We start from the raw sequence: 12,228 nt of genomic DNA, 5'->3' as shown, positions 1-12,228 counted from the left end.
ACCTCGATGTAAGAATCACTGAGAAGTAGTGTTTCATTGAAGAAAAAAAAAAATCTTGATGGCCAAATGAATATAACACGCAGTGAAATCGTGAGCTAAAGAACAAATGTTACCAAATAGTATTGATTATTAAAAACGCCATCAGAATTGTCGTTAATGAAACGCTAACCCTTCTTTCAATCTATAGTTGGACCCAATGAAAACGATTGAGAAGCAGTTCTTTAAGTGTTACAAAACGTTAAAGCAAAAGCAACTAAGGCGACCGAACTTGTAGTCAGGTTCTAAAATATTTTTTGCCGATTCTCTTCATACATAATCAGTGTTGCTAATACTATTTTTGCTCTTTCAGGAGTTTTACGAACATACAAAAACACTTTGGCAAGACGAAGGCGTGAAAGCCTGCTATGAGAGATCTAACGAGTATCAGCTGATCGATTGTGCACAGTAGTAAGTATCATTTCTGTTCTGCTGTATATTGACTGTGATATACAGATATTTTTTTTTTATTGAGTGTTAATTACAGTGATTTGGATGGTCCTGACGCTTACCCTTCGTTCCTTGGAAAAGGAGCGTGTGCTGCATGGTGACTTCTTGGTAATCAGCTGTTCAGAGAGGGAGGAAAGGCTGGCGTTGGGTTAGACGCTAATATCTGTATTAAAGACCTTGCAGATGCTTTCAAATGCTCCTAGCGCCGGCTGACACCTTAATGCAGTGGACAATTGTATTGTCTCAAAGACCAAATTTCCTGCTTCTTCCACTTAGACCAGTTCCTTTCCAATGACAGCTTCAGACACCGCAGCAAGTTTTAGTAAGTTGGAGAGTCCGTTGGTGTGAAACATGCCCATGTTCGTAGCTTTTGGGTTTTGTGCTGTTTCTCTGAAAGCAAAGAGATGGCAGCAGCAATCATGGGCAGCGGCCTGCGACCAGTCACCGGGGCTGCTGCTTGTGTGCCTTCGTGCACATATCGGAGACTGATTCATTCTCCTCTGCTATTTATACCGCTGTGATGATCAGTATTGTCATGAGAGACTGCTGCGTGTTTGCTGTTACTTATCACATAGAGCAATATAGTATGGCTCAGAATCTTTTTATGGCAAGATGTTTGTGATAATTGTGACCATTCCCTGGTATTTTTGTTGTGTATGCTGAAGAATTGCGGGACTTAAATTTGGCATATTAATGGTTAAAACTGTTCTTTGTTAGTCTATACTCTCTCTGCTTCTTTTGGAGAAAGTGAAATAAGGTTTAATGGTCAAGGAAATGCAGGTTTCTCCTTTCGCATGATGATGGACAACTGCAGTTTGTCTACTACTGTATCTCTTAAAGAACATTTGATGAAATAAAATTTGTAAGGTTCTTTGTTTAGGTAGACTTAAAGGTAAATCAACAATTAGCTCTGTTTGGAAAGAGACCAGGGAGATAATTTTACTATGACTTGCACAGCTCCAGGTCTTCAGGAGCCTCTTTGAAGTTTTGCCATTGTTTCTACTGCGCGTTCGTTTGATGTGCAGCGATGCCTTTTGCGTTAGGTGACTAATGTTTGATCACTTGGCATGGATCTCTTTGCAAGTTCACTTGCTACAAAATAAAAAATACTACAAGATTTTCATTTGCTGTCAACTATCCGGTAAATTTTGTCTTTCTAGTGTAAAGCTGATAGAAATGGGGGGAAGCTAGTTTTGTTTCTGATAGTGTTTGGTTATCTGTTTCTGGTTAGTGTTTGTTAATAGTCAGCTTCTGTGATGGGAAGACGTAAGTATTGCTAAGCACTAAGTGGGTTTTGTGTTGCCCTTTTTTGGAAGAGGAACAAATTTTGTTCTGCCCTGAATGCACAGAAGAAAGCTAAAATTCTTATCATCCCTGACTGCTGGACATGGACTTTTCCATGGGTGAGCGAGGGGGTTGGCCTTCAGGATGGGTTTACCGTCCTGCTCCATCTAGTGGAACGCTTAATTCTACATCATGCCAAAAATAAACCTTGAACGTTGCCGACAAATTATGGAATAGTTTTTTCTAAGGTACCATTGCTGTCGTGTCCTAGAAATATGTAATAATTCTAATACTTATTCAATTTTATAGTGAAGTAGATGACATTATTTTCTTGCAGAAAGAGTTTTCTAATTGTTAGTTCTTGTCCTTTCTGGCATTTTTGATCGTCCAGTGGTGTTGATTTTAATAACAGAATATGCAAAGTAAGAGTTTTTTAATGGCAAAATGTTTGCTTGGAGGCTAATGTGACTTTGAAATTCTGAACTTGTTTTTTCAAGAGAGCTGACAAAAATTGCTTCCTGTAAAATCTGAGTGACTGATACCTTGAAATGGACCTGGTGGGCACACTCTAAAAGAAATGTAGCAAAGGCAAAGTATAAAGTGCAGCTGAGATTTATCAAGTGAAGACTGTTTGAATTTGAATGTGCAAGCTACTGTCGTTCGGGCTAATAGACGTTAAAAGAGAAAGCGGAGCAAACTGTGGTGGAGTTGTCAGTTCTTTCAGAGAATAGTCTTGGGTTCTAAATGCTTTCCCCTTCTGAAGTCCCTGTTTAAAACAAGAAAGGCATACTTAGAATGGAAGGCAGAAAAGTGGCTTTTCTCTTTCAAGATCAATCCAGCTTCCAAAAATCCCTTCTTGCTCTTGAAAGTTGAGTAAATTCTTAAATATTAATAAATTTTTTGTTTGGTGAATTACTTTAAAATTCTAAACAATGTTTCTTGTTCGCAATAATTAGCATTTATAGTTGTTTGTAAATTATTTTTTTTTAACTCATTTTTTGAAGTGTGAATTGCTTAGTGTAAAGTTTGTCTTGGTATGCGCTCATTTAACATTCTGCATTTTTTAAAAAGGAAGGTTTTTTCACTCTTGGAAGCGACACGGTTATATATGGGAAGCTTTGCAAGGAGATTCTGCCGCATGTTTAAAAAGGAATTTTGTCTGTCTTTTGGCAAGGAACAGTGAGGAGTGTGTATCTTACAGGGCTTTGTTTGGCCTTCAGAGATGTTAATATCAAAATGAAACTCATTTCTCTGTCTGCCGAACCTGCGTGAAGTGTGTGCGAGCGGCTGCGGGGATCTGGAGGGCTGGTGGGGGTGCCTGTCCCGGGAGCGGGCACACCGCGGGCTGGCGCAGTGGCACCCGGCGCCCTGCCGGCTCTCTGGGACCCGGCGCGAGTCCCGTCCCTCCGCTGACGCCACCTTCGGTTGGTGGTGTGATGGCGGCAGCGAGGGGCTGGGAACGGTTCCCTTCTGCGCGACGTTGCCACTTTTACCCTTCTGCTTTTCTGGGGTAAAAACTGGTTCTTTCTCCGTGTAGGCAGCTTAGCTACAGCCCGAGAGAAGGTCTTGTCGGAGTGAAGGACTGCACGGCATGGCTTGCAGGATGCTGGAGCGTCTTGGAAAGGAAGATGTTGGGGAGAAGGAGGCTTAAACTCTCGCAGAGCGGGTGCCGAGGAGAGGAGGGAGCTGGCTGAGGAGTCGGGAGCTCTCCTAGCGAACGAAGGGCCAGGGGAAGGCTGCTTTTTGCGGCTCATCCTTTCCCAGGAAAGTGGGAACGAATATAATTCTCAACCTGATGTGTTGTATCTGCCTAACTTGAACGTAGGTGTTTAGAGTCCGGAAACGGTATTTTTCACCTGTTGCTGAGCAGTAGCTTTAAATACTGCGGTGCTTCCCGCTGACTCGCTGCAACTTTTCACTGTGTCCCTGTGAGAAGTTAACATTAATGTGCGCCGTTATTGTGTCCCCACCAAGTTCCTGGTTGCGTTGGCTCAGAAAAGACGACTTTGCCAAAAGCCCCACGTCCTGTCCCGGCTTTCTGTTGGACTGGAGGTGGAGGCTGGGAGGCCGGCCAGCGGCCGCCTCTGCCGGAGAGCCCTCCCGGGTGCTGCCCTGTCTCCTCCTGCTCGCTGGCTACGGGAGAGCGTCACTTCGGAGGAGCCCTGTTTGCTCTGAAAGCGGAGCTGCCCCTGCTCATGGTGAGCTTTGCCGTGCTCCCTGCACGGGCATCTCCGAGGGGCTGGAGAGGCACAGAAAGGACGGGAGGCTCTTCCCCTTTCCTCGGCTCCACTTACTACGTAATTAGTTTAAATTCTGCTTTTAGAACAACGTGGTCTGCGAGGTCGTCACCGGTTTCTCTCTGAGAGGAATGCATTCTAGGTGTGAGGAGGGAGTGTTATCTGAGTGACCGCATTTCGTTGCTCCTGCATCTCGTGGGATGTGTGCAGGAGGGAACGAACGTGTGTGCTGACGCTGCCCTGTGACACCGCTCTCGGCTAATAATAAAAAGAAGAATGCAGAGGTGTCTAGAATATAGAAAACCCCAAACGGTGATAAATGAATGATTTACTATCCCTCGTAGTTCTTCCCTGAAGGCACAGGATTGCTTTTTATTTAGCATATTTTACTTAATATTAAGAATATGGGAGCCACTTCCACTGTAATGTGTGCCAAGACCTGTTTGTCAAATATATGCCGTCTGGCAAATGTAAACAAACATGATCTCTTTGAAGTGCTGTTGCTGCGAATGCTTCTGCCTGAGCTTTCTTTTGAGGAGCTCTGCTCCCGAAGCCTCACAGACACGCAGCGGAGTGGCCAGAGCAGGAGGACCTCTCCCAAGCGCAGGTGCTGTTGGCGGCACGAGGGCACGAAGGATGTCAGCGCCGTCCTCTACGGTCTGACCCAAAGTCTGTGGATGTGCTGGAGAAAATTGCTTTGATGTCAGCAGCCTTTGGATTAGCTATGTAGCGAGTCAGAAGCAAGGCCTGGGTACATGAGCCTCCTAGTGCTTTTGCTAGCCTTGCTAGTACTCGGCTGTGCGCACAGATCCTTCAATTTTTGCTTCAGGTAGCCTTGGCCACCGGTTTGATTCTGCGCTCTGTTTGACGCTGTGCCGTCTCTGCCTGTCTCCGAGCTGGTGCTTCTTGGTTTTGGCTGGGGTGGAGAAGGAAATAATGCGAGAGACAGTCTCGGCAGCCCGTTTCGCAGCCTGCGGTCTCGGGAAGGGCTGGCAGCAGCAGGAGGGAGCCCGTTCTCACGCTAGTCGCTGCCGCCGGCTCTTCTCCTGCCGCTGCCATTTCGGGGAAGGAGAGAGCACGGGGAGGGGGCTGATCTCGGTGCAGAGCCGCGCTTCTCGAACTTCAGCACCAGCACAGCCACTCCGATAGCTTGAAACTGTGCCAGGCTGCTCCAGAAGAGTTTTATGAGAAGTATTTTTTAAGATGTTTGTTTTTAAAATACTTATGAAAGAAGGGGGGGAGTGCCGCTATTAGCCGACTGCTGTGCAGGGCTGCTGGAGGATCAGCAGACGTGGACGTGCTGGTTTTTTAATTTCTAATTTGTTATGGGTTGTAAATTCTTTATATTTTTGTTAAGATTTATGATGTGTTTTATTTCTGGATTTGCTGACTTGTAGAGAGCAATTAAGAGCCCCGATCTGAGCACTTAATGATTTTCTTCCATGTTGATTTCACTTCATGACAGAGTTCCCTTCGTGGAACATGCGGTAAAGTGTGTTTGCTGAAAGTCTCTCCTTTTTAAATAGTGACTGATTTATCAGTGGTACGACTGTTAGTCTAGTTTCTTATCCATATTATTTATTACTTTTTTTTTATTTATTCTCACTTTCTTTCCACTCTGTGATTTTGGCAGAGTAGTGGCTCTTGTCTCCTCCAGCTCTGCAAGCGACGTCTGCATGTTCACATTCAACAGGACAGGAATTTCCCTGGCCTATATTCCTGGCATACACGAGCTTCTTACGGACATTAACAATTACATTGTTAAACATTCCCATGAGGAAGAATAATATTCACGTCCCCTTTCACAGATCTAAAACTGATGATCTCGCCTACTGCTGTGTGAATTCTTTGGCAAGCCGAGGAAGAGATCCGGATCATCCAACTTCTAATCCTTAGTCTTGATTATAAACATACCGTACTTTATTCCAGAGCACTTAGACCTAATTGAATTAGGGTCTTCTCCCTACTCTTCTTCAACCTGAGGGAACAGAGGATCATGTTTTAAACAAGGTTAAATTTTAATTAAAAACAAAAAAAATACAGCCCAGCAATCCACTGGGCTGCTAGGTGCAGAAACGGGTTGCTGTAGATGATGGGAAGCACAGTAACTCCTGTCTTTGCATGACTTTAGTGAAGTCACTACCAACAAAATGAGTCAAAATATATAAGTAGCTGCATTATACCGAACTACTCCATGTGTCTGCCCTTTCTCGCTGACCGGCGATGGCAGGGATGTGCCTGCTGGCAGGTGCTGTGAAAACCAGATTACCTAAATTTAGCCAATAAATGGATTGTGAATCCAACACATGTTCCCACTATTGTCACAGCTAATCATAAATTCATAATTTCAAGCTACACTCGAGCCCAGATAAACTTCTGTCTTCAAAATAAGTTACATCCCAGTATGAAGGAAGACAAAACAAAAGGTGTCCTGGAATAGCTTGCTTGAGTCTTAGGGACGAAGAGGACTGAGAAGTGGAAATAGTAAAAGTGATGAGCCATCATGGCAGAAAGACCTTTACAAGTCCAAAATGTGAATAATTTAAGCCGTCCTACCACAGGCTTTGGAGGCCTGTGCGATCCCCACCCCGTGGTTCCGAATTCTTGTGAAAGGGTTCAACTCTTTGCTGCGGGAACCCACTTTCTGCCTCCGCTCTCGCTGGCTCTGCCACTTGCAGCCCCCCTGCACCCATCGCCTTCATTCATTTGCCACTTTTATTTCTCCGTTGTTCCACACATCTGTTAATGTGTCCGTTCCTTTCTGGCCTTTGGCTGCAGATGCGACTTCCTTTCCGTGCGCGGTTGTGAATGTCGGGGGTTTGCCGTCAGCTGGAGGGAGGGCCGACCCCATCGCAAGGGCGGCGAGAGCGGGGGTGGCACTGCTTCCCCAAGTGCTTGGCCCAGTCCTGCATCCAGCCGGTCCCGCTTTGCCCTCTGGTTTGAGCGAATCATTTGCTAATGCCTGCGGGAGCTAAGGTGGCTCTCGAGGAGGGCTCGGGGTGCCCGGTGTAGTGGAAACGGATATTGGTTCCTCGGTGGGTTACATTTGCTTTCAGCGCAAATGGCGCGTTTGCTCGTTCAACGGCCGTTCCTCTGTTTCAGGAACAAACTCACATGCACAAAATTTGCTCAGGCTAGGCACACGCTCAAGAGGTGGGGTTTTTTGAAACTTTGGCATGACTGTTAACATTTTATTTAAATAAAATTTGTCCATAAAATAGCAAATTTCCTCTGTGATCATATTTAGACATCCACATGATTTGTTCAGTAGTTTGCCGGTTCCTCTGACAGAGACGTTTGATTTTGAATAGCAAACGCGCATCAAGACAGCGTCGTGAAGGCAGGACTAAATAACCAGCACACTGAACCAGCATATGGCCGTTTTAGCTGGTGAAGAAGACTGTGTTGAGTCCAGTTGGCAGTTTGGTAGTTTGCTCAGGATGTACCTCTTGGCTAATATTTACTTTAATAGTCTGCTTTAAAACCAAAGTTGATGTTATCAAAGAATACGAATGTATGAGTAACTACTGCTGTGTAAACCGAAGAATGATGCAGCTTCATGAGATAATTCTGTACTAACAGTACTTGGCTGCGGTTCAGAACTCTGCAGACAAACTTGTTCTGTAGCCCAATTTCTTGATGATTTGCTTATACACATAGAGTTAATTAAGACAGAGTTAAAAATAATTCACTAAAGAGAATAACAGATTCCTTGTTACTAGTGGTAAAAACTGCAAACTGTGTGTTTGATAAAGAATGTTATGCTTGAATCACCAAATGATTTTAAACATTTTAACAAATGAATAATACAGATAAATGACAAAATGCGCACAAGCCCTAAGATTTCTACTTCTAAAAAGGAAGAAAAAAAATCTTGAGTGTTTTCAAAGTGAATGTCAGGTGCATGTTTTTGTAATTGCTTTGTAATTGTCTGTTTGGTTCAGTAGTACCTGGACTTCTTAGTCAACATCTTTCTGATACCTCTCCACACTTTTGCTTTGGGCTCCGTTGCGCTCTTCTCTGCAAATGTACCAGTTCAAGTGCAGGGGAGGGGTTTTGCGGGTGAAGGGGTCCAGCAGGAGATGGAATATAAGACAAAACCTTCTGTTAATTTAAATTTTACTAATTTCTGCATTTTGATGGCAACAGGTTCCCCATTCCTTCCCACTCTTTCCTTTTCCCATCCTCAGAGTTTTTATTGTGGCATTAGTTAATAGTGTGAGAGAATACGCTAGGAGTATATGAAAAAACATCTTTTGTCCACTGAGGCTTTTGGAGGAGGTGCTGTGAATGTCATGTTGGTCTCTTGCTCTGTTGATAGGTACGAATTTGTAATAGAATGAGAATTAGTGACCTACCCTGGCAGGGAGCTCGTTCTGCGTGTCACTGTGTGATTTGTCTACACGTGTATACCTAAAGGTGGGGTGGGTTAAAGAGTTGCCACCTTGAAAAGTGGTGTTTCCAGCTCTTCATCCGGGAGATGTGTAGGGTTGATTTTTGTTGATTATTTTAATTGATTATTTGTTAAGTTTTGAGACTTCATAAATCATTTTCCTTGTAATTAAAATGACCAGTATTCCTCAAAGAACTAATACATTAGTAAACAAGATTTCGTGAATGCATTCAAAGCCCTCACTCAATGCGCAGTCCATTTTGAGCAGTGAATCGGTGTTGTTACAGACTTGACAAAAAATGATGTATTTGAGAAATTAGTACGTTGCAGTGTTACACGAGATCATCAAATGCAACTACTATCATAGCATCGTTAGGCAATTTTGTTTTTCTTTCATGATTGTAAAGATTAAGAAAAATGCGATAGGCTGGATTCATCCTTACAGGAACTCTCTTAAAGTAGATGACGTTTCTCCTACTGCGAGTTAATTCATCGACAGCAGATTTCACGAATATCGCCGCTGGCATAGATTCCGCGGGGTTCTGCCGTGCAGCCTTTCGTCCTTTAAGTGGTGCCGCGTGTTCCTGGAGTGGGGGGATCTCACTGTTGTGGGAAACACCGTATCGGGCTGCTGGTGCGAAGCTGATACACTCGCAACCGGTGCATTTACTGCAAAAGAGGCCAACGTTTGGCGAGGTTTGATGTGTTCAGAAAGTCAGACAATCGGCGGAGCTACGTGACTGCTGAAAGCTGAAGATTCTTTGCCTTGCCTTCGCCGTACGTGAGTCTGGCAGACAGTATTGCCCTTTTTTCTGTGGGTTTTCTTTTTTTTTAATTTTCACTACGCACAGAATATACTTTTTTATGGTAAGGAAAGTGCAACAAATCCACCCTAAAAATAACTTTAATTGCTGCAGGTGAAACTTCAGTAATCTCAGTTCTCAAAAAAATACAAGTACTTTGAGTAAATTTGAACCAGTAAAATAGTAGAGTATTGTGTACCCAGTAATCCTTAAATCCTCTGGCGTTTGTGAAGACAGGCGGCGGTCAGTCTGTGTGGTACAATGGGTTAGACAGGATGAGAAGTTAAGGTAGGAGGAGGAGTTGTGTTTATGTAAACTCTGTCAGGTTGTCGTGCACCTAGGGTGTACCAGACCTGCGTATTTATTGAAGTGTTACCCATTAATTTAAAAAATGTGCTCAGTCTTACTGCCAAATTCCCATAACTTTATTAAAAAACAGAGCAAACAACATGTTCAGTTGTTAGTATCAGACTTCATAGTATGGTGGTCGAGGATTACTGTTGTGGGTAAAAACCATAGCTGTTGAGTGTTGAGAATCAATCAAAGCGACTGTTAAAACTCGTATTAGTTCCTCAGAATTAATGTTCACTCCCCCTTTCCTCCTGTGCTTTTGCAACCTCCCTGTGCGCAGCAGAAGCAGCCCTGAGTGAGGTTTGTTTTGAGCCGTGACTGGAACAAACAATTGAATACGATACAGACACAGGCGGAATGGAAGACTTCCGCAGCCGTCACCAGGAGCCCCTCCCGCAGCAGGAAGGTCTGCAGGCGCGAAGCACGGGGCAAGCTATAAATAATTGCTTGCGGAAACGAGGAGCGCGGCGCCGATGGCATCGCTTTTGCCTGACCGACGTAAGAGCCGGTGCCGGGTGGGTTTGGCGGAGGGCGTGCTGGCGGAGCCCGCGCCGGGCGCAGGGAGCGCGGCGCCTGCGGGAGAGGGCTTGCTGCAACGGCGTGCTGCTCCGGGCCCGCCCGTGGCCGCGCACGTGCGGCAGGTGGGACCGGTGCTTTTAGGATTTCGCAGTTCACTCGCCGTGGTGGTGAGTCGCTGCTGGGACGTGTTGCGTGACCTTGGGATCTGCTGTTTCTGAAGTTCGCCGTCAGTGAGCACGACGGCTTTCGGAGCACGGGTGGTTGTTTTCTTTGTGAGAGCTCTTATCGCTCGTGCTGTATTGCTGCAGAAAAGGAACATTTCAAGATTAGAAGACGACAATTAGGAGAATACTTTTATCAAACTAAGACCTCAAAAGATATTGTAAAACCTCATTAAAGACTGGCTCTAAGAAAGGAATTGAAAGCAACAGGGTTCCAAAAGATAGGAGGCAACAGAAAATTTCTGATATGAGGATGAAATGAGGCCGGTGCATTTGCTGGTACAATGGGGAAGCGCCAGGTTCGATTCCCAGTTATTCCCTGGGCTGAAACACTGCGAATACATCGCTGCCAGTCCCAGGGAGAGGGGGCACTCGATGCCGTTGACTTGCGCGTTCTCTCCCTCCTTTTCCTCTTCTGTGAACTCCACTGTTTGATGATACACCGAAGCCTTTCCTTCAGTGGGGACTTAAATTTAAATTTCTTTTGTCTGGGTGCATGCCTGCATTCACAGGTATCGCTGAATTTATTATTTTTGAGGGACCCCTAACAAAGATGTCTGCAGTACATTTGGTAGAAATTTACCAGCAGGCTCAAAAGTTTATTGAGACCATGTGCTTGCATGCAGAGAACACGGTCATAAAATCTTTACTTCAGGAGGGACAGGTTAAAAATTAAAAAAATAGATTAAGCTCATATTAGGTAAAAAAATTTATCAAACTGAAGCTGAACTTAAGTATTCTTCAAGCATTTTTTTATAGTATGTGACTAAGTCCTAAGTAAGCTGAAAGAAATTGCTAGCTAATTTTACATGTGATTAAGAATAATTTTGTAGGCAGGGTGTCATTGATAGGTTTTGTGATTTGAAATACCATCTTTGAGCTGATTAGTCTGTAGTATGTTATGTATTGATTTTGTAGCTGAAACGTGTTAAAATCGGTTGTTACAGTTAAATGTAATTCTGCGTTAGCTGTATTTGTATTGCGGTATGCTACTTGAGTCTCCAGGAAGGGTATCCACCAATAAAGCTAAATTGTAGTGTATTCATTACTCAAGTGAGGGGTTTCGGTGCCTGGGTGGTAATTAAGACGTGAGAGGTGTTGGCTGCCCGGTGCAGGTTCCGTGGAGGCTGCGAGGCGCTTGGGTGCTCTGCAGGGCTCCCCTTGCCCCAGGGCAGCCCCAGGCAAGGCTGCTGCGGCCAGGGGGCAACAGCGGGGGGCTGTCCCGGGAGCGGGGGGCTGTCCCGGGAGCGGGGGGCTGCCAGGAGCCGCATCCAGCCCAGTCCAGGTGCCTGGGTAGTGCTGCGAGATCTTTGCCGAGAGATTCGTGGCTTTACAGTTAAAAAACCAAACCAAACAAAAAACCTTCTGAAGTTTAAGTAATTTTTATAAAGGAATGGAAATGGCAATATACACACAAGATCCCTGCAAATTGTGTTGATTTGCCATTTTTGTTCATATATTGCCAACATTGGTAGTACTTGCAGAGTTGCTGAAGACCATGTCTGGAACACACTGTTTACCACTTTTGCTACTAAGACCTCCCAGTTGGATTTTAATTATTCATTTATGGTGTTATGAAGTCAGGGACAGCTTATAAAAGTTAGGCATCGTGAAGCTTCGTGTCTGGCAAGGCAGTCTTCTCGCATAGCTTCATAAAGAGTGCGGCTCTTCTCTGGATAGTCTTTCATCAAAATGAGTCTCAAGACTGAACCAATCTTGCTCGAGTCTACTGATACTTCATTTTGGTCTTCTCATTAGCTCTGCCTTTCAGTACGTGTGCCACGAAGAGCAGATTTTGCAGCTCAGGTGCACGCTCTCAGCTCTGGTCTCGGTTCAGCCTGAGTGTCTCCACCGCTTCTGCCGGGGGACTCCCTGTCCTCCTCTGTTCTCAGAGCTGAACTGCTTTAGGATCCACACATTTTGCTACCAAAGGC

At 44.7% G+C, this 12,228-nt stretch overlaps 1 protein-coding gene across 2 annotated transcripts in view; it reads left to right on the top strand.

The window, feature by feature from the left end:
* Positions 1 to 12,228, top strand: part of GNAS (GNAS complex locus) — a 102,460-nt gene that overhangs the window by 59,755 nt on the left and 30,477 nt on the right. For both annotated transcript variants that reach the window (XM_082490879.1, XM_082490878.1), the window contains exon 5: positions 350 to 447. In XM_082490879.1, the coding sequence (XP_082347005.1) occupies positions 350 to 447 (98 nt within the window). The remainder of the gene's footprint in view (positions 1 to 349; positions 448 to 12,228) is intronic.

The sequence above is a fragment of the Vanellus vanellus genome (assembly GCF_965231255.1).
Source record: "Vanellus vanellus genome assembly, chromosome: 15".
In the NCBI taxonomy this organism is placed as follows: domain Eukaryota; kingdom Metazoa; phylum Chordata; class Aves; order Charadriiformes; family Charadriidae; genus Vanellus; species Vanellus vanellus.
The sequence above is the reverse complement of the archived record's forward strand: the minus strand, read 5'-3'. Positions and strand labels throughout refer to the sequence as shown.